At 42.6% G+C, this 19,380-nt stretch overlaps 1 protein-coding gene across 2 annotated transcripts in view; it reads left to right on the top strand.

Annotated features, from left to right (window-relative positions):
• The window catches only part of GLI3 (GLI family zinc finger 3), a 286,282-nt gene that overhangs the window by 217,564 nt on the left and 49,338 nt on the right, over positions 1-19,380 (top strand). Inside the window, exons 8-10 of one of the 2 annotated variants that reach the window (XM_027123980.1) lie at positions 1,226-1,439; positions 2,380-2,493; positions 4,554-4,694. In XM_027123980.1, coding sequence (XP_026979781.1) covers positions 1,226-1,439; positions 2,380-2,493; positions 4,554-4,694 — 469 coding nt within the window. The remainder of the gene's footprint in view (positions 1-1,225; positions 1,440-2,379; positions 2,494-4,553; positions 4,695-19,380) is intronic. The other variant, XM_027123981.1, reaches the window with a different exon arrangement.

The raw sequence follows: 19,380 nt of genomic DNA, 5'->3' as shown, positions 1-19,380 counted from the left end.
GTCAAATGGGCAAAACGTGGAGTCACATTAATGAGGGGAGTATGTCTTCGGCGTTATTACTTAAAGTTGTTGAAATGGTTTGAATTTTGTTGTTGTAATTATTATAGTCTCAGTTAATGCGCTTAACAGCAATAGTAATTAACCCACCAGATTGGGACATTTGCACGAATTCTACCTTTGACGTTGCAAGAAACCCTGATTCTTTCTGGGCCTTACACAGCAGGATGGAGAGAATATCTACATATATATATATATATATATATATATATATTTTCCCCCACTGAGTGTTTTTAAAGGAAGAAATTTTCACAAATGCCGTTATAGTGTTTCACGCATTTTTTTAAGCCATCGGCAGATTCCTCGAGAGCGCTTCTTTCTTTTAAGAGGATTGGATTCCTAAACTATGGTGGTGCAGAGGACGATTTGGCACCGCCCATTAGCCCAGAAATCTTTAGGTGATGGTGTGACTTCCTTAGAACTTCCTGTCGCCCGGGAAATACTCTGGCATAATGAAGTGGTGACAGGCATTAGCATGTATAATGGGCGCTAATAGACATTTAATGCTCCTTAGCTGCTAGAGGGAGCGGATGCTCTCCCATTGGAATATTCCTCAATCAAAGCCCATTGATCACCGATTCCAGCCAGGAGAGGTTAATCCATCAGCTTCTGTAACCAGACGGCACTGATGGAAATTCTTTAGGTGGCATTCAGGATGAACCAAGCTTTCCATCTTTACAAACAAATGAGTGATATGACAAGCATGGTGTTCAAAACACATTTAACCAATTGATTTTCTTTCTTCTTGTAATAAGATCTGGAGACTTATGAAAGCGTGCAGGGGGAGCATAGATGAAAAGAATTGCTCCGCGCACGGGAACGTGTGGGATGCGGAGCTGAGAAAAGCACTATAAAGCATGTAGTCACCCATTCTCTTTGTTATAGAAAGTGTGTTATTGCAATAAATAGTTGTTATTGAGCCAATGCCTTTTGCTTCCGTTCTGCTGAAGTTTATCTCAGGTCTGCGTGTCTGTGCCAACGCCCATGCGTGTCCTGTCTGAGCCGTCAGCTTTCTCTAGGAAGTTTCAAGATGTTCGTCGATCATTTTTACCTTCTAATTTAAATGCACAGCCCTGATGCGATTTGGGGACAAAAAACTAGGTATAAAGGTGCACTGGTCTCTGTGTCCCGTGTAAATGATGGTTTTCCCTTTATCTCCCACCCGCAGCCCTGCCCTGAGCTTCACCTACCCTTCTGCACCCGTGTCTCTCCATATGCATCAGCAGATCTTAAGCCGACAGCAGAGCTTAGGCTCGGCCTTTGGACACAGCCCTCCGCTCATCCACCCCGCCCCAACTTTCCCGACACAGAGGCCTATTCCCGGGATCCCTACGGTTCTGAACCCTGTCCAGGTCACCTCCGGCCCTTCCGAGTCCTCACAGGTGAGAGAGACAGCTCGATGACCTGGTCTGTCTTGGGAATCATAGAGGAGAGCCACAGGGCCACATCAGCTATGAATACGCGCAGGCCAGTGGCATCCTCACCGCTTCCATCCTGCAGCCTGTGGTCCCAACCCAGGGCTGTCATCTTCAGATTCTGTGCCGTGTGTATGCTCCTCAAGAAACGAGAGCTTCTTCCACTAGAGTCATTTCAGCCTCGGGCTTCCCTCTGACCCTGTGCTGTCTATAGCCCATTCAGGAAAAATACATCCCATGAGTGGGTTGCTGTCATCCGGTCCCTTTCCCCTGCACTATTAGAGTTCGTTAAAGCCTGGATCCCAGCTCTTTTCCTCTAGCCTTAAAAAGCCCCAGGGAGTTGCTACTTAAGAGTTAAAAACAAAGAGCTGTCTCATGAATGTATATCCTGGCTTTTAAAATATATATATATTGGAGTATGATTGGTTTACAGTGTTGTGTTACTTTCTGCCGTACAGCAGAGTGAATCAGTTATACATATACATGTATCCACTCTTTTTTAGATTCTTTTCCCATGTAGGTCATTACAGAGTACTGAGTAGAGCTCCCTGTTGCTATACAGTAGGTTCTTATTAGTTATCTGTTTTATATATAATAGTGTGTATATGTCAGTCCCAATCTCCCCTTTATCCCTCCCTCCCCCGCTTTCCCCCGGTAACTATAAGATTGTTTTCTACATCTGTGACTCTATTTCTGTTTTGTAAATAAGTTCATTTGTACCATTTTTTCAGTATGTCCTGGCTCTGAACACATGTTCTGAACTCTGCTACGTGCAAATACGAGCCCTATCTGACGTCATTCTGGTGCCAAGGACGCTCGCTATTCTCGACTTGTGTGTTTTAGCTGTGGTCCTACTCATTGATCCGAAGTTAATTTTTGTCTCTGTCCCTGCCAATGTGACCCACAGAACAAGCCCACGAGTGAGTCCGCCGTGACCAGCACCGGCGACCTGGTGCATAATAAACGTTCCAAGATCAAAGCCGATGAAGACCTCCCCAGCCCGGGGCCTCGGGGCCAGCAGGTGAGGGAGGCGCCGGCTCTGGCTCCCTCCAGCCTGGCGTCTTTTCACAGCATTGGCTTGTCTACCGCGTTCTTGGCCTTGGGCGTTACCCACACATGTAACAAAAGGCCAGGGCTGGAGTACAACTAGGTTTGTTTCTCCAGCTCAGAAGCAGACACACGAAAACGCAGGCAGGTTTGTGGGGTATAAACTGGAGTAAGTGGGTGGATGTGTTTATTGTTGACCAGGGATGTGAACAGGCTTCAGTCCTTGGCCTTGATCTTAGGCCAGAATTACAAGCTCCTGGCTCTCAGCCTGAGCTGGGCAGACCAGGGATATTCCTTATAATGATCATGTTCTTATTTTTTCTTATGTTGCCACTTGCTACTGGCCAGGAGACCCTGCATAGCCAGGAGGGATCCAGCAACAACTAACCTAACCTAAGGCTACTTAGATTCTTGTTCTTTACCCCAAGTCCTGAAAGGACAACTTTAAAAAATTCCAGTCTTGTCTCTGCTGTTACGTAGATCCTGAGCCTCAGTTTTAAAAATGTGTAGATTCGGGCTTCCCTGGTGGCGCAGTGGTTAAGAATCCACCTGCCAATGCAGGGGACACGGGTTCGAGCCCTGGTCCGGGAAGATCCCACATGCCGCGGAGCAACTAAGCCTGTGCACCACAACCGCTGAGCCTGCGCTCTAGAGCCCACGAGATGCAACTGCTGAGCCCGCGTGCCACAACTACAGAAGCCCGGGCGCCTAGAGCCTGTGCTCTGCAACAAGAGAAGCACACGCAATGAGAAGCCCGCACAGCTCAACGAAGAGTAGCCCCCGCTCGCCACAACTAGAGAAACCCACGTGCGGCAACGAAGACCCAACGCAGCCATAAATTAATTAATTAATTTTAAAAAAAAGAATGTGTAGATTCTGCTCGTAATCCTATCTTGTAGGTTCCCTGGGCCTGATACGGAGCTCAATGAGTATAATTCCCAGAGATAGGGGTTGGACGAGAGTCTGGATGTCCACAGAATCTGGACCGTGCAATGTTCAGGCTGCTTCAGCCCCAACCTGAGAGTGCTTAAGCCCACGTTTCCTTTTTAGGGAGCACTTGGAAGATGGAACGAATGGGTGTCATGGGCTCTGAGAGCCATCCTTCTTCTTGCATGTTGCTGGTTATGCCTAAACACTTGTATACAGCTTTTACCATCTAACCTCAGATTAGATCCCAAATTTGCACACCTCATCATCTCCCAGAATTCTGGAAATCCTTTGTCTTTTCATTTCTGCAAAGCTGCCTTAGAAGACTAGAAAAGACTTTACCGACAAGCTTTAGATGCTATGGTTCTTGGGCAGGGAGTGTACGCTTGGAGACCGGAAGCTGAGCCCAGAAGACATCATCCCTGTAAAAATCTACACAGTGCCTCTCACAGCCTCCAGTGGCAGGGAGAACAGAATTAGAATTAGCAGTAAACCACTTCCCTGGATTCCAACATAGGAGAATAAACAAATATGCTGAAAAGAATTTAACCGAAAGAGCAGTCTTTTGGATAAAAGACTCCATCACCTAGTTTCATTGCTTTTCTTAAGAGATGACATCTTAGGTTGCTCTCACCTTGGTATTCAGGACAGCAAAGTTTGGCCTCAATACCTTACCGACATTCTGGTTTGGACCGTTGCCTTTAATCACAAGTTAACAACCTTCGAAGGCATATTGAGTAAATCTGAAAAAAATGCCCACAAATGATTCCATCTTTGTTTTCTTCAATTCACAAAACCCAGCTGATAGACTTGGGCTCTGTTTTATTTTCCCCCAAAAAAATTGCATCCGGAGGAAGACAAGCCTACATCAGGTTTTTCATTTCTCTTCTTTTTTTTTTTTTTTTTGACTTTTTATTTTATATTGGAGTAGAGTTGATGAACAATGTCGTGATAGCTTCAGGTGTCCAGCAAAGTGATTCATTTATGCATTTTCCCCTTTAGGTTGTTACATAATAGTGAGCAGAGTTCCCTTTCTCTTCTGTCTGCCGTCCCATCGTGTCTGATTTTGTCTCTCTTTCTCCTCCCTTCCCCACCCCTGCCTTTCAGGAACAGCCTGAAGGGACAACCCTGGTGAAGGAGGAAGGGGACAAAGAAGAAAGCAAACAGGAGCCTGAAGTCATCTACGAGACAAACTGCCACTGGGAGGGCTGTTCTCGGGAGTTCGACACCCAGGAGCAGCTGGTGCATGTGAGTGAAGGGGGCCGGGAAGGGGGCTTTACAGCTATGTGACCTTTCCTGCGGGGTCAGTTCCCCTGACCCCATGCTGAGTCAAGTTTCTCAGCTAGCAGCCTAGCAAACTGGAGGGGGCTTGATGACTTTCTGAGAATAAAGAGAACTCTGAGCCACGGTGCTTGACCTGTTCAGTCAGCTAAAGCTGAGTGTAAAATTCAATAACGTCTTCAAGAGAGAGTGTAATGACTCTGATCCCATAAGCGAGAAAACACTGTTTTGAGTTAGCGACTTTGATGGTTATTGAGTAATAGTAAGCTGGACATGAATTATTATTAACCTTTTAACCAAGTTTGATTTTAACCAAGACCCAGTAGCAATCGAAAAAATCATAGAGGTGGGGGAAGTCCTTTTCCTCCCTCCTCCCTTCCCCTCCCCGACCCTCACCAGCTAAGGAGTCTCCCATGATTTTAGGCGTCAGTTGGTACTTGCTGTGAGAAGTGGGTAATGGTTTGCGATAAGCCGTTAGCACAGTTTCTTGACTTGAAGCCAATCCTTGCGGGCCTCACAGTTCCGTGGAAAAAGGAATATATATTTTAAAATGTGTCTAATGATGTATATTTTTGAAAACTGCAATGTGGTCCGACTGAGAACCTCAGCTCGCCTTCCCACACCAGATTCAGAAGTCTTTCCCGTACTCCCTTGCCAGTTATTTCAAATAATGCAGGGTACCCCCATCTACATACCTCATTAGCCCTGTTTCCTTGGCCCGTGCTTCGTCTTTGTTTGGTACTTTCTCAGGCCAGTAGAATCTCCCTGGCACATGGGGCCAGGAGCAGTTGAGATGGAAGGGCATTCGCATCATCAAGGATGACACGATGTCAAAGCACAGGGTTGCATTAAGGCATTGGGATGGTTTGCTGTGTGTAGCCCTTTCATAAGCTTTAAATATGACAGCATATCTGACAGTAACTTCCTCATGACCCCCCCGCCCCATCACCTACACACACCATACACACCCCCATTCCATTCTCTTTACTTTTACACTCACTTTTTGTTTTTAGATGATCTATATCGCTTGATAACCCTCCTCCGTTTAAACACTAAGATTATACAATTCCTATTCGTTCTTATCCTCTAATATATACCACATGCTGCAGTTACATTATAGTGTCAAATATATGGTTTGCCAGGTTTTGAGATCCATCATATACAGAATGTTTTGAGGGCTTACCATGATCTCAGGGTTCCCCCCCCATTTCTTTTTTGATCATGTCTCCTTGTAATAGTATAGAGAGAATTCTAGATTTCTCTGCACAGCAAGAAACTAGAAAGTCAAGTGTTTTTAATTAAGGTATATTTCCAGATTTTTCCATGAACTTAATTTGATTCTTTCTCTTTAATTTGATGCAAGTGTTATTTTTAAGCCAAGCCTGACTTAACAGCCTTTTATTCTTGCTGATTGTTTTAATGGAAACCACAGACATTGTAACACTAAAGGGAAAAAAAAAAAAAAAAAAAGCTTGGAATTTTTCTTTTAATGTGGGGAAATAAACCCAAAGAAGAAAGAATGCCAAGAATACCCTCAGTGATAGAGTGAGTGAACATCGTACATGAGAAGAACTGGTGGTACAAAACCTGCCGTCATAAACGAGATGCTGCTAGGCAGTGCTGCTTGCCTTTTAAAACATCCTTCTGAGAGAGGACACGGTCTCATGGTGCCTTTTCTGTGGATAAGTCATTGCAGTTTCCAAGGAGCGCTGTGATTTTTGTTCAGCTGTTAGCAAATGAGGAAGGAAATTCCAAGTCTACATTTAAAAGAAATTGTGTTCCTCATCAAAGGCCAGTCTTGAGATAACATGTTGGGGGGTTGTGGTTATACCATCACATTTTCCCTGCCTTCTATGTCACATGAAAGCTTTTCAAAGACAGTGGTTATTGCAGGTATTTGTATTTAATCTCAGTGGCAAAAGGTTTTAGGTAGGGATGATGCTTTAATAGAGAGATCTGAGTAGTTTTAAGGCAAGGCTGCTTAACCTGTCAACTAAATGGCCACCATGTTGTCTGCTTTCTTATAAAAACTAGGAAATGAATTACATATACACCGGAATTTTTTAATTCCAAATTGGCAAGAAGAAATTCGTGTCAGGATTAGGAGAAAATCCAATGTATTATCTTTACGATATTAATTTTAGTCTGAGATAAATTATATGAGTTAAGGAAACTTAGTTAAGTGAATTAAAAATTTTAACTTACAATAACATAAATAAAGATGCTGGTTTATATCGCTTATTCTCTGCCTTTTCACTCATTATCTGACGTGTAGAAATTCCAAATTTGTACGTGTAAATTGATTTTACTTCACGTGACAGACATATAAGTGCCTTCCTACTCACGGTGAATCTGGTGGCTTCGGCAGTGGCCTGGTGTATTATTTTTTGTAGACTGAATGAATAGCTAGTTGAAATCCACCTAATTACTTGGGTGGCAGATGGAAAAAAGACCAGTGGCAAAAACCAGTTTTTTAAGGACAGAGGAAGCATGAACTATTTGCATTGCTATGACTCTCCTTGGAGAGAGGACATTTTGTGAATTAGTTGAATTTTCCTGCTACACACAACCAAGAGGCAAGGTGTTAAACCATTCTGATGCTCTGCCTTATTTATAGCCATGACCCATTCTTTTTCCCCCTCTTACAGTTAATAGAAAGATTCATGATTCTTCATGGTTGTCTATCTAGTGTCTGACAGTCCCGACTGCCTGCGAAAGCAAGTCACTATCTATAATTGATATCCTCCCGTGGAATAGGGTGCTGGCTGCAATTGAAGGGCTTTGCTGAAAGCTCTTAAATCCTGACAAGTTCTCCCCTTGTTCTGGTTCAGTCGCTGAGCTGCACGGTTGGAATTCCAGAGTCATTTGAACTTGGTGCAGAAGGGAGACATGTGTTTCGCATTAGCAAATCAGAGTTGAAGAGGAGAATTAGGGACTCGGCCGACTTTGCCCGCCAGGTAGTCTCATTTTCAGCGTAATGCACTCCGTGTTCTCTTGAAAAGATGACCCCATCCCATTACTGTCCGAACAGATGGGCTAAATATTGCCTTTGCCTTCTCTTCTCCTCTATTTCAAGCCCCTGTCCTTCTCCCGTAGTGTGTTGATTCCAGGTTTGCCGTGGAGTCTTTCTCACTGGGATGTTTAATTAATTTCTCTTCCCAGCAAGATAATTATAATTGGGCTTCATGACTCTCCAGCTAGTATTAAATGTGTCATAAATTTACTTCTGTGCCCAGAAGCTAAGGAGACAGATGTATATTTTTGTTAGCTGGTTTTTTGTTGTACTTTGTCCCCTTCTTAGTAGCAGTTAAAATAAGAGAGTAAGAAGGATATAGAGTACAAAAATTAATTAAAGTGCTTTCGATTAAGACGGAATTTATTATTGATTTGTCAAGATGCCAGCCATTTCTCTTCCCTTGATAGCTGGAAAGCGCAGAGTCTAACATCTCAAAATAATTTGAAAAGTCCACACTTCCCCTTCAATCCCAAATGAATTAGATCCTCTTTTTTTGCTGTCGTGCATTATATATTCCCAAACGCACGACTCTTATATCTGATTCTGAAAGTCGTAGAATATCGGTTCGCCCAGTGTGGTTTCTGTTTTTATTTTGTTTTGTTGGTTTAGCTTTTTTTACTATGGAAAACAACTCAAATTCTGTCTGCTGGCCTTGCTTCTCACGGAGATGAGAAAGGTTTCCCAACCTTCCTGAGACCCGTTTCCCTCTTGCATTCATTCTGTCCCGGAAGACAGTTCCAGCTCTGGCCCTTGGATGCTTGAAAAATATCCAGCATGCATTGCCTGCAGCCCAAGTTAGTCTCAGGTCCTTTGCTTCTGAATGGCGTTGTGTGTACCACTGATGTTCTGAGAGGCTTAAGAAGAGGAGAAAGGAATACATGTGAAGAAAGAGGAACATGTACCTCAGTGTGCGTCACCACTGCCAGGCGTCTAGTTATGCTTGAAAACATAACTGCTGGTATCCGAAAGAGTAAAAATAGTATAATCACCATAGCTAATGCCCACCTGTTTGCTCTGTCACTGTAATTCGCTTAACTTCTATTACACCAACCCAACCCTTTCTTCCCGTTTAAGGAATAACACATATAATATTCTTTCCAAAGGTCTTTAAAAGGTCAAATTATTTTTTTACCAGTTTTATTCCCCATCCTGATCCCAGCAGAATAACCTTATCTGCAGGGAGGGCCTGGGCAGTTACACTGTGCGGGCTCTTGTCTCCTGCCTGTAGGGCCGAACAGCAGAGAACACGAGAGGTGTTTATGTGAGTCCCCAGCTTCAACTGGGTGGCATGTACGTCGCTGTACTCCTTCATTTGTATCTTTTAAACGTGGTGTCAAAAATTCACCCTTTTGTACAATGATTAGCCACCTCCTTGGATTTTAAATGCTTTCATATGCTGCAGATTTTGATCTCTAAAAGCGTGCTGAAGTTTCCTTTATCAGAAGAACACAGTTATAATCACCTTTGCTGCCATTTGAACACAAATTCTATACATCGGCAGCATGAAAATGAAAGGCTTTCTTCTTAATATCGTAGAGATTTAGATACAAAGGAAGCACACCTAATCTGCAAAGAACTGATGCATCCGTAGAAATACGGGAGAGTGTTAGGATGTGGTGAAGACATTATTTTCATATTAATACCGTGTTCCCAAATTTGCATTTTAAATGTTTTCCAGCTAATTTTGATCCCTTTGCTTAAGTTGCATTGTGTATCTTTACTTAAGAGAAGATGGAGTTTAAGATGTGATTGGGGCCTCCGATAAGAGGCAGAGATAGATTTGTGTGCACATAAAACCTAAAATGAATGAGTGAAGATTTTGATCTCATTTTCCCTACCTCAATGCTAGTTAATTTAGTGACTCTAATTATTTGGAAATAACTGCATGGAAAAATGTAGATGAAGAACCACCAACTTCAAAGCCATCCTTTGACAATCGTGCCCCAAGGGTCACGTTCTTTTTCAAGTTACTGGCTAAATTGCACCTGCAGAAATTGTTCCCATAAAGACACTCGGGAGATTAGACTGAGTGGGGGGCACGGAGGGCTGTGTGGTCCACCAGTGAGAGCCTCCCGGCACCAGCGGAATTCTGAGTGGCAGCGCCATCTCTGCCCTGACCCTTGGGATGACCTCCCTGGAACCATTTGACCCTTTAGAACGTTATTTTCTCACTTATCATACTGTGAAACAGCCGTGAAAATAAGTGCCGTCCCCCACGTCCAAGGCCAAACAGAGATCTCATGCAGGAGGCCTAATGAGAAACAGACAGAGGGTCTCAAAGAGGTGACTCGTCTCTCTGTTTTATGTATTTGTGTTTTGCAGGGCGGAGTGGGGGAGGGGTGGGCAGTGGCGCTGTTGGGTTTTGTGGCCTCTGTGTATTAGCTCTAAGGCTTATTTCATATTCATTGTTGCTGAACTGAGGTGTGCATTTGACCGAAGCTGGAGATCCCGTTCTCTTCCCCCAGTGTGGTTCTAATGGATGGGACTTGGCCGAGACATTTCACCTCTTCCAACCTTGGTTTTAGTAAAAGCAAGGGAAGGGTTCAAAGTGGATCATCCTTAGGCTAAGAATGGCAGGCAGGTTTCATTTCAGGTACAAACCTACTGGCCGGCTGTCACTTGGGGTGCTGAGCTGCGCTCTTCCCCACTTTCAGCTGCAGAGGCAGGGGGGTAAGGATGATGCAAAGCCTGCCATGGATGAGGTTTCGCAGCAGACAGGTACTCACTGTATGTTTTCCAAAGTCCTCCAACTCTGTAGATTAAGTGCACTCCAGAACAATTGTGGTTAATTTTTCTAGGAGTGGTATGTTAATTACTTGAGCAATGATTGTATTATTAAAATTCTCTCTTTACTAATGCTCCTTCACCCGTGAATGAAGAACAACAAGTCAATATTTTAAATAAGATATAATGGGTATCGAATCATATCTTAGTTACTTTCTTAAATTTGTTCATCCGTTTTAGACCCCATGAAATATTTCATCAAAACCTTCATCCGAATAACTGTTTACTGCCTTTTGGGGAGGATTTTTCTATCAAAAGCTTTTTGATTGGTTCTGAATGATACTCTAGGTGAGATTCTGGATTCTGCTAATAATTAGTTCCCTGGAATATTCTGTATGGACGCAATTTATACAAGAGAAGATGGTGTCACTTTGGGCTGGGCTGCCTACCTCACTAAAGTTTACTTGCCAATAGCAGATCTTGCTGATACCACGTATCCTCTTGTTTGTCAGCAAAAGTATGAGCTGACAAACAGCAACTCACTAGAAGAGGGCCTGGGTGCAGCCTTCATACTATCCACTGCCCCAGCTTTGCGGTGGGCACCTGCTAGCGCGACTTAGACCAGAGCCTCCTGGAGTGGTCCTTCTCATTGGGAGGGGGAGACAAGGAAACATAAAAGCATAGTGAACAATGTAAAGTTGGACCTCATGAAGCCATAGAGTGTTGTTGTGATCTTAGGGGCTCAGAAGAGGAAGAAGTGTATGAGGGGTACCCAGAAAGCCTTCTGGGAAACGTGGGAAATATGGTTAAGGTCAAAGCAAAGCAGACCAAATATGCAGGTCAGCTTTTGAGATATGATGACGATGGTGATGGTGATGGTGATGATGATGATGGTGATGGTGATGGTGGTGATGGTGATGGTGATGGTGGTGATGGTGATGGTGATGACGATGGTGGTGATGGTGATAATGATGGTGATGGCAATGAGGATAAGGATGGTGACAATGAGGATGATGGTGATGATTTTGTAAGAAGAAATAGCACCTTATCTGAAAGAAAACTTTGGCTGACCACTGTTCTCCTGCTATAGTACAATGCACTGCGTTTCAAAGCTGACAGACCTGGGTTCAAAACCTTCTTTCCACACTAGGCATGTTACATTCCTTCTCTTGAAACAAGAATAATAATAGTATTTACTTCATAAAACAGTTGGGGGAATTAGCTTAAAAATTATGCTCAATAAAGTGTTAGCGCTTCTCCATATAAAAGTAAAAAGTGTAAAGGTGTTTACCGGCTGCTAAGTGCATGTGTGTTGCCTGTGAAAACATGGTTTAGGCTGGTATTCGGGCAGTGTTTGCGTTGGCATGTCACCATGAAGTGAGTAACTGCATAAAGATGCTGACCGGGCCTCCAGTTCATGAAACCTAGGAGAGAAGGGCTGGAGAAGTCCCTGGGTCCCTTCCTTGTACTCCAGATCCCTCACTGGACTTGCTTGTGCTGTGTTGAGATTCAGAGCCTCATCTTGTTATGAGTTCAATTGTGCTGACATCCTTCTGAAAGTTCTCCTTAGTGGTTGCCCTAAAACGAGGCTCCCCAGCCTGGGCACACGGGGGCAGGGGGTTCTTTGGTGTGGGGACTCTCCTCTTCCTTGTAGGACTGTTAGCAGCATTGCTGACCTCTGGCCACTGGATGCTGGGAGCGCCCCTCCTCCATTGTGACAACGAAAAATGTCTCCAGACATTGTCAAATGTCCCCTGGGAAGGGAGAATTACCCCCAGTTCTGCTCTAATCTTTCCTCTTGCAGTGTGGGAAGAAAAAAGCAACAAAAATTTAAAAAGTATATTTGTGATTAAAGATAAATTTTCTCCTGCTCAAATGTACTTTAGAATGTTCGGATTAAAAAGAAAAGATAACCTCATTAAACAGTCTCCAGCAAAAGATTATATGTATTATATATATATTTATAAAAATATATATATATACACATTCTGTATTACATTTATAGATATTGCGTGTGTGCATGTGCACGCATGCATGTGTGTGCATGTACGTGGTGTGTGTGTGTGTGTGTGTGTGTGGTGTGCATTAATTGGCAGAACTTAATTTTAAAACCACATTTGCTAAGGTTAGGCACACACAGTAGTTCTCAGGAAGTCCCATAACCAGCCAAGCCCTTTGTCTTGGTGGAGAAATTCCATCACTGTTTTTCTTTTTTTTGCAGACCGAGGGAAGTCACTCAGACTTCAGCTTCTGAGACCATGGCAAGCAGGGTTGGAGATCAGGCTCCTGCTTTGACATAAAACAGAGCTCAAAGAACAGAAAGCAATTTTCTAGTGCAAGGACTTTTTGAAGATTCAGAGACATTTAGGCTTTTCTAAGATTAGCTAAGTACTGCCACAGATGGATTTTTTTTTTTCGTTTCTAGAATGATTAGTGTTGGCTAGAGAAGAGAACTGTAAGTGGCATATTCTCAAAAGACTATGTATAGGCCAAGGCCTTAAACTTAAGCCATCCCCAGCCCCCCAGTTGACAGTAAAACTAGCATCAGTGAGTGAGGGTGTGGAGAGAATATTGGATGGTGTGCTGGAGATTTGTCTTTTATCCCTACATCTGCCAAAAGTTGCTTCTGACTTTGAGTAAGTCACCCTACAACTTCAATCATTAGTTTCTCATCAAAAATGGAGATAACATCTATCTGATTTTCCTCACAAGTTTTTTTGATTTGTTTTTTGTTTGTAAGGATAGAATGAGATCATGTAACGGAAGTGCTTTGTAAACTCTGGAGCATTATTCAAATATAAGGAAGGATAGAATCCATGAGAAGTAGCATTAATAAATCTACCTAATGGAGAGATTAAGGAGACTTTTCACCAGAATAAAGAAGTTTATAAGTATGTTGGTAATTCAGTTGTGCCCTCTCACCTCTGTAGGCTGTTGATCTTACCTGTTACAGTACATCATCATCATCACCACCTAGTGGCTGCTATACAAATTGCAGGCATAGTGTTGAGAAGAAAAAAGTCTCATGCACATCAGACCTATGGACTTCGGGTTGGGGTTGATACACCTTTTTATGTTTATCCCTTTGAGTAAGGAGAACATACAGGGCAGGATGTTCAGGAAGAAATAGAGCAGGCTATTAGGAAGACGATAGATGTACAGGCAGAGCAGTGGGAAGACAAGTAAAGTGAAGGTGCAGAAGAAGGACTGAGAGAAAGGTCTTGTGGAGATCAGATTTGAACATGGTCTTGAAAAGGAAAGTGGATTTAAATAGGGAAAGACCATTGCAGGGAGGAGCTGGAGCTTCCATGTGGAAAAGACAGTAGGAAGAGGTTAATGGATGCAGAATATATGGGAGAATTTTATCTATGAGTCAGTTATATAAGGCTGGGGTTTTTGACACTTCTTGGGGTCAGAAATATAATTACAAAAGGATTCATTCTGTGCCTTTGGACTGAAAAGTGGTAAGTAATGCAGTTATGTTAGAACCAAGTGTGTCTGGAAGGCAGAGGGTAGTGGGAAGTAAGGTTATGGAGCAGAGAAGCACCATTTCATGGGTGACCTGACTGCTAGATTAGCAGTCTGACTTATGTTCCAGATGGAGTAAGGAGGATCGATGTTTCTGATGAGAAAGTTTGAGCCCGCATGAGCTTTAGAAAGATGAGGGCTGAGCTTTGCACAGCTGTATTTGAAGAGGGCAGGGGTACGAGTGGGGCAGGGCCGGAAGTAAGACTCAGAAGTGGGAATTATTTTAACTTATTTTTTTTAAACCTGGGAGTAGAGTTCGGAGATGTTTCACAATTATGGTTTTCGTAGCTAATGTGGGCACTGTAGACGTTGTTCAGAGATCAGTTCGAAGTTTCCAGTTGCTGACTGGGCACCTGGGAGGTGGTTTTGCCCATGAAACTCCTGTCTCTTATGTGAGTGGACCAGGTAGGTTCATTACTTAAAGTTCCTCAAATCCTGTTGTCTCTCTTAGAAGTAGATTGACCAGGGTTGTTGACCAGTGATCTCTGATGATTTTTGGAAGATGCCTCCTATGGTGTCAGTCAAGATTTTAGCACCTGGGTAGTGATGGTTTTATTGCTACTATTATCAGTTTTCTTTCTTTGTTGTTTTGTTTTTCTCTGTGCCTATTTTCTGGTTATGGGTACATGATCTCAAGTTCTGAAAATGTCTTTCAAGTCAGGAAAAGGAAACTGTGCCAGCCCTCTTCTGTCAGCTTCAAAGGATTTGGGGGTGGGAGATCTCTTTACACACCTGGTCCAGCCCTGTCTCACCTGCTCCCTCCGTTTCACCTTGAGGGACCTCGGTTTCTTGGGTGTTACCTTCAGCAAGCGTGATGTGTCCCAAGGAGCCAAGCTTTCTCTCCAGGACGAGCAGGAGAACCCTGGCTCAGGAAGAGCAGGTCTTCCCCAGCATCCTTCCCTGGCGGTAGTGAAAGTGTTCACCCTTCCCTCTCCTGGACCACTTGGCCAGACATGGTGCAGTTCCTACCGGTCAGATAAAGCAGTCAAACAGACTGCAAAGAAAACACAGCCCTCCTTGTATTCTCCTTGTGTTCAGCAGAGATAACTTTGCTGGAGTTTCAGTACTGAGTCATTTGGCTTCTGGCAGGCGCTTTAATTGCTAAAATGCAGATTTTTTTTTTTTCTTGATCAAGAAGGGATTATTCTTGTTATCAGTCCAGAGCATCTTATTTCAAGATGAAAGCCTTTACTGAATTACAGATGTACGTTTGTACAAAGCTTTTCGGCGATTGACAACTCAAAGAGAAAGTATGATTTATTAGCCTATAATGGCTAACCCTGATCTATGGTCTAGGTTCTCCCGATTTGTGAAATTGCTTAATATGAACTGCCTTTTATACCGTTCAAGCCTCAGGTGACTCAAATAAATGTAGTCTCCATTACAGGATATGTTACGGAAGAGGGAAAAAGAAAAGCGGGGGAGGGAGGCAAAAGGAGAGAAGTGGCTTCTAAAATTCATCTTGGTGGTGCCTTTTACAGTAGTTTGGCTGATAAGCTGACAGAGGAAAGATTAATAACGAGGCTTGTCGCTATCAGTGCCTGCTTGTCGATTCTCTGTAACAGGGCTGTCTGTTCAGCATGGAAATTATTGATTAAATAAAAATTGCTATTAGATTGTGATGTGATCCATAATCACAAACAATGGTGGACATTCCTCTTTTAGATCCTCAGCCATGCATCAAGTTGTTTCTTTTTTTCCCTTGCTGTAATTTATATCGCGCTGACACTTGAGCTCATTAGGACTAGCCTTTCTGCTCGGAGGCAGGAAAGCACGGGCATGCGCAGACCGGCCAGAGTGGGCCGGAGGATGGAAGGACCATTCTGGTGGGGGGCCTGGCCAGTTCATCCACTGGGCAGCAGCAGGGTTTTTGTCTGTTTGTTTGTTTGTTTAACTCTCTTTTTTAATTGTGTTAAAATACACGTAACATAACATTTACCATTTGACCATTTTATTTAACTTTTTTCTAGTTTTCCTGAGTATAATTGAAATATAAAATTGTATATGTTTAAAGTGTACAACATGATAACTTGATATACATATGCGATGTGAAATGATGAACACAGTCAAGTTAATTAACACATCTGTCACCTCACAGAGTTACCTTTTATTGTGCTGTGATGAAAACACTTAAGGTCTACTGTCTCAGCAAGTTTCAAGTATACAATAGGGTATTCCTAACTATAGTCACCATGCTGTATATAGATCCTCAACTTACTCATCTTATAAATGAAAGTTTGTACCCTTTGACCAGCATCTATTCATTTCCCCCACCCTCCCCCAGACCCTGGCAACCATGACTAATACTGTTTCTATGAGTTTCACTTCATTTTTTATTTTTTTAGATTCCACATATAAGTGACACCGCACAGTATTTGTCTTTCTCTATCTGACTTATTTCACTTAGCATAATGCCCTCCAGGTTCATCCATATTGTCTCAAATGGCAGGGTTTTCTTTTTTTAATGGCTGAGTAATATTCGTTTTTTGAGGAAGCTCCTTACCATTTTCCATGATGGCTGTACCGATTTATAGTCCCACCAATAGTGCACAGAGTTTCCTTTTTCTCCATTTCCTCACCAACATTTGTTATCTCTTGCCTTTTTGATAATAGCTATTCTAACAGGTGTGAGAGTATATCTCACTGTGGTTTTGATTTGCAGATGCTGAACACCTCTTAACGTACCTGTTGGCCATTCGTATGTCTTCTTTGGAAAAATGTCTAATCAGATCCTTTTAAATTGGATTATTTGGGGTTTGGGGTTTGTTTTTTTTTTTTTGCTATCAAGTTGGATGACTTCTTTTTTTGGATATTAATCCCTTATCAGATATGTGGTTTGCAGGTTTTTTTCTCCCATTATGTAGGTTGTGTTTTCATTTTGTTTCCTTTGCTGTGCAGAACTTTTTAGTTTGATATGCTCCCACTTGTTTAGTTTTGCTTTTGTTGTCTGTGTTTTTGGTGTTATATCCAAAAAATCATTCCCAAGACCAATGTTAAGGAGGTTTTTCTTTCTGTTTACTTCAAGGAGCTTTACAGTTTGGGGTCTTTAATCCATTTCAAGTTTTTTTTTTTTTTTTTTCTATTTCTGTGGAAAATGCCATTGGAATTTTGATAGGGATTGCCTTGAATCTGTAGATCACTTCGGGTACTGTGGGTATTTTAGCAATAGTAATTCTTCCAATCCAAGAACAGACTCTTTCCATTTATTTGTGTCTTAACTTTTTTCATCAATATCTTACAGTTGTCAGTGTACAGATCTTTAACTTCTTCCTTTAACCTCTTTTAAATTTATTCCTAGCTATTTTATTGTTTTTGAAGCTATTGTAAATGGGATTGCTTTTTAAATTTCTCTTTCAGGTGGTTCATGGTTCGTGTGTTAAAACACAACTGATGTTTGTATGTTGGTTTTGTATCCTGAAACTTTGCTAAAGTTGTTTATTAGTTCTAACAGTTTTTTGGGTGGACTCTTTGGGTTTTCTATACATAAAATCATGTCATCTGTCAACAGAGACAGTTTTCCTTCATTCCTTCCAATTTTGATGCCTTGTATGTCTTTTTCTTGCCTGATTTCTCTGTCCGGGGCTGCCAGCACCATATTGAATAGAAGTGGTGAGAGTGGGTGTCCTGATTTGGACCATTTTGAAGTGTGCCGTTCAGCGCCATTCAGCACATTCACAGTTGTGAGCCGCCATCGCCACTACCTAGGTCCAGAACATCTTCCTCACTGCAAAAGGGGACTATGCCCATTAAGCAATCACTGCTCTTTCTTCTTCCTCCACAGCCCCTGAAAACCATGAATCTACTTTCTGTTTCTGGTTTATTTGCTTATTCTGAACATTTTGTAGGAATGAAATCGTATAATATATGATCTTTTGTGTCTTCCTTTTACCACTTACCAGTGTTTTCAGGGTTCATCCACGTTGTAGCATGTGTTAGTGCTTCATCCCTTTTTATGGCCGAATCACGTTCCATTGTCTGACTGTATTACATTTTGTTTATCATCCTTTTATCTGTGGAAACAATTTGGATGTTTTCCACCTGGTGACTCCTGTGTTCTTACGAGCATTCGTTTTTCATTTCAACATTTATTTTCCAATCTTTCAGGTGTATTTCTGCGAGTGAGACTGCTGGCTCATATGGTATTTCTGTGTTTAATTTATTTGAGATGCTGCCAAACCTACAGCAGGTTTTAAGCTGTCTTGCACAAGCTCTGCCTTCTCAGGGGGTCTTACCGCTAACCTCATTAGCCCCTTGGATGTACTCATTATTCTGTCCCGACCACCACCTCCCCACCTTGCCTGGGCTCTGCCTACCCTCCCTGGGCTGCAGGCTCAAGCTGGCTGTCTGGGTGCTTCTCTCCAAAGCGACTGGTGGCTCTACCCTCTGTGGGCACGTGGGCATCACTCGGCAAAGAGGACCATACATCTACTGTCACCACTTTTCCCCCCAAAGGGGTGGGACTGTTTTGGACAAATGCATAGACTAAATATTCAGAGCATTAGGTCATGTGGGCTTGGCCAAACAAAATAGACTGACAGGTTGGCCAAATTTTATATTTAAAGGGTGATTCAGATGAAGTTCTGTTCAGGAGGAATGACCATAGTCCTTTCACAGTAGCTTGTTTGCGGGTTCATAGCTGGATATTAACTTTATTTGTTTTTTGTGGCTATTAATTTTATGATCACTTCTAAATGTAGAATCTTAAAAACGACCTAACCCACTACCTGCCTTTTTTTAAACCAAGTACAGTGAAGTCTAGAAAGGGTCAGGACCTTATCTAAGGCCACCAAACTGGTTAGTGAGTGGCTTTGGTACCAATTAATTTGTTCACTCATAGACGAATTCTCTTGTTTTAAATGGTTGCTTGGCACATATAATGCAGGCCTGGCCTTTAGACTTCCTAAGCTATTAAATTTATGCATTCTACCATCCCCCACTTCACTCACCTCACCCCTGCCCCCAACACACCGTCCGCCTCTGTCTGTCTGTCTATCTGTCTGTCTCTCTCTCCGTTTTCCTCTTGCAGGGGAAAGCTGCCTCCAGCACACACACACATGTACTGCAAGTTGGAAACCACTGAAAGTAAATATAACTCTTCATCACAAACATCAGACCCCTTTAATCCAAACAGAGGTGAAAGTCAGATGCCCATCTAGGGCTGATCATCTTGACTCAAGGTAAAACTCATGCACTCATCCAAAACATGCATTTGTCTTTTGCTTGAGAGAGAATATGTGTGATTGATTATATTAAACTTAGGACTGGAAACAACACTGCAAGGAGGCAGAACTTTTGGAACTTGAAACCCCAAGCTGTCAGTCAGCACTCCCACCCCGCACTTCTGCTGTGGTTTCCTAGTTTGGCTTTAAGCTGTAGCCCTTCACA

Source organism: Aethalodelphis obliquidens, unplaced genomic scaffold (assembly GCF_003676395.1).
Source record: "Aethalodelphis obliquidens isolate GAN/ISIS:26980383/991018 unplaced genomic scaffold, ASM367639v1 scaffold27, whole genome shotgun sequence".
NCBI classification, from domain to species: domain Eukaryota; kingdom Metazoa; phylum Chordata; class Mammalia; order Artiodactyla; family Delphinidae; genus Aethalodelphis; species Aethalodelphis obliquidens.
The sequence above is the reverse complement of the archived record's forward strand: the minus strand, read 5'-3'. Positions and strand labels throughout refer to the sequence as shown.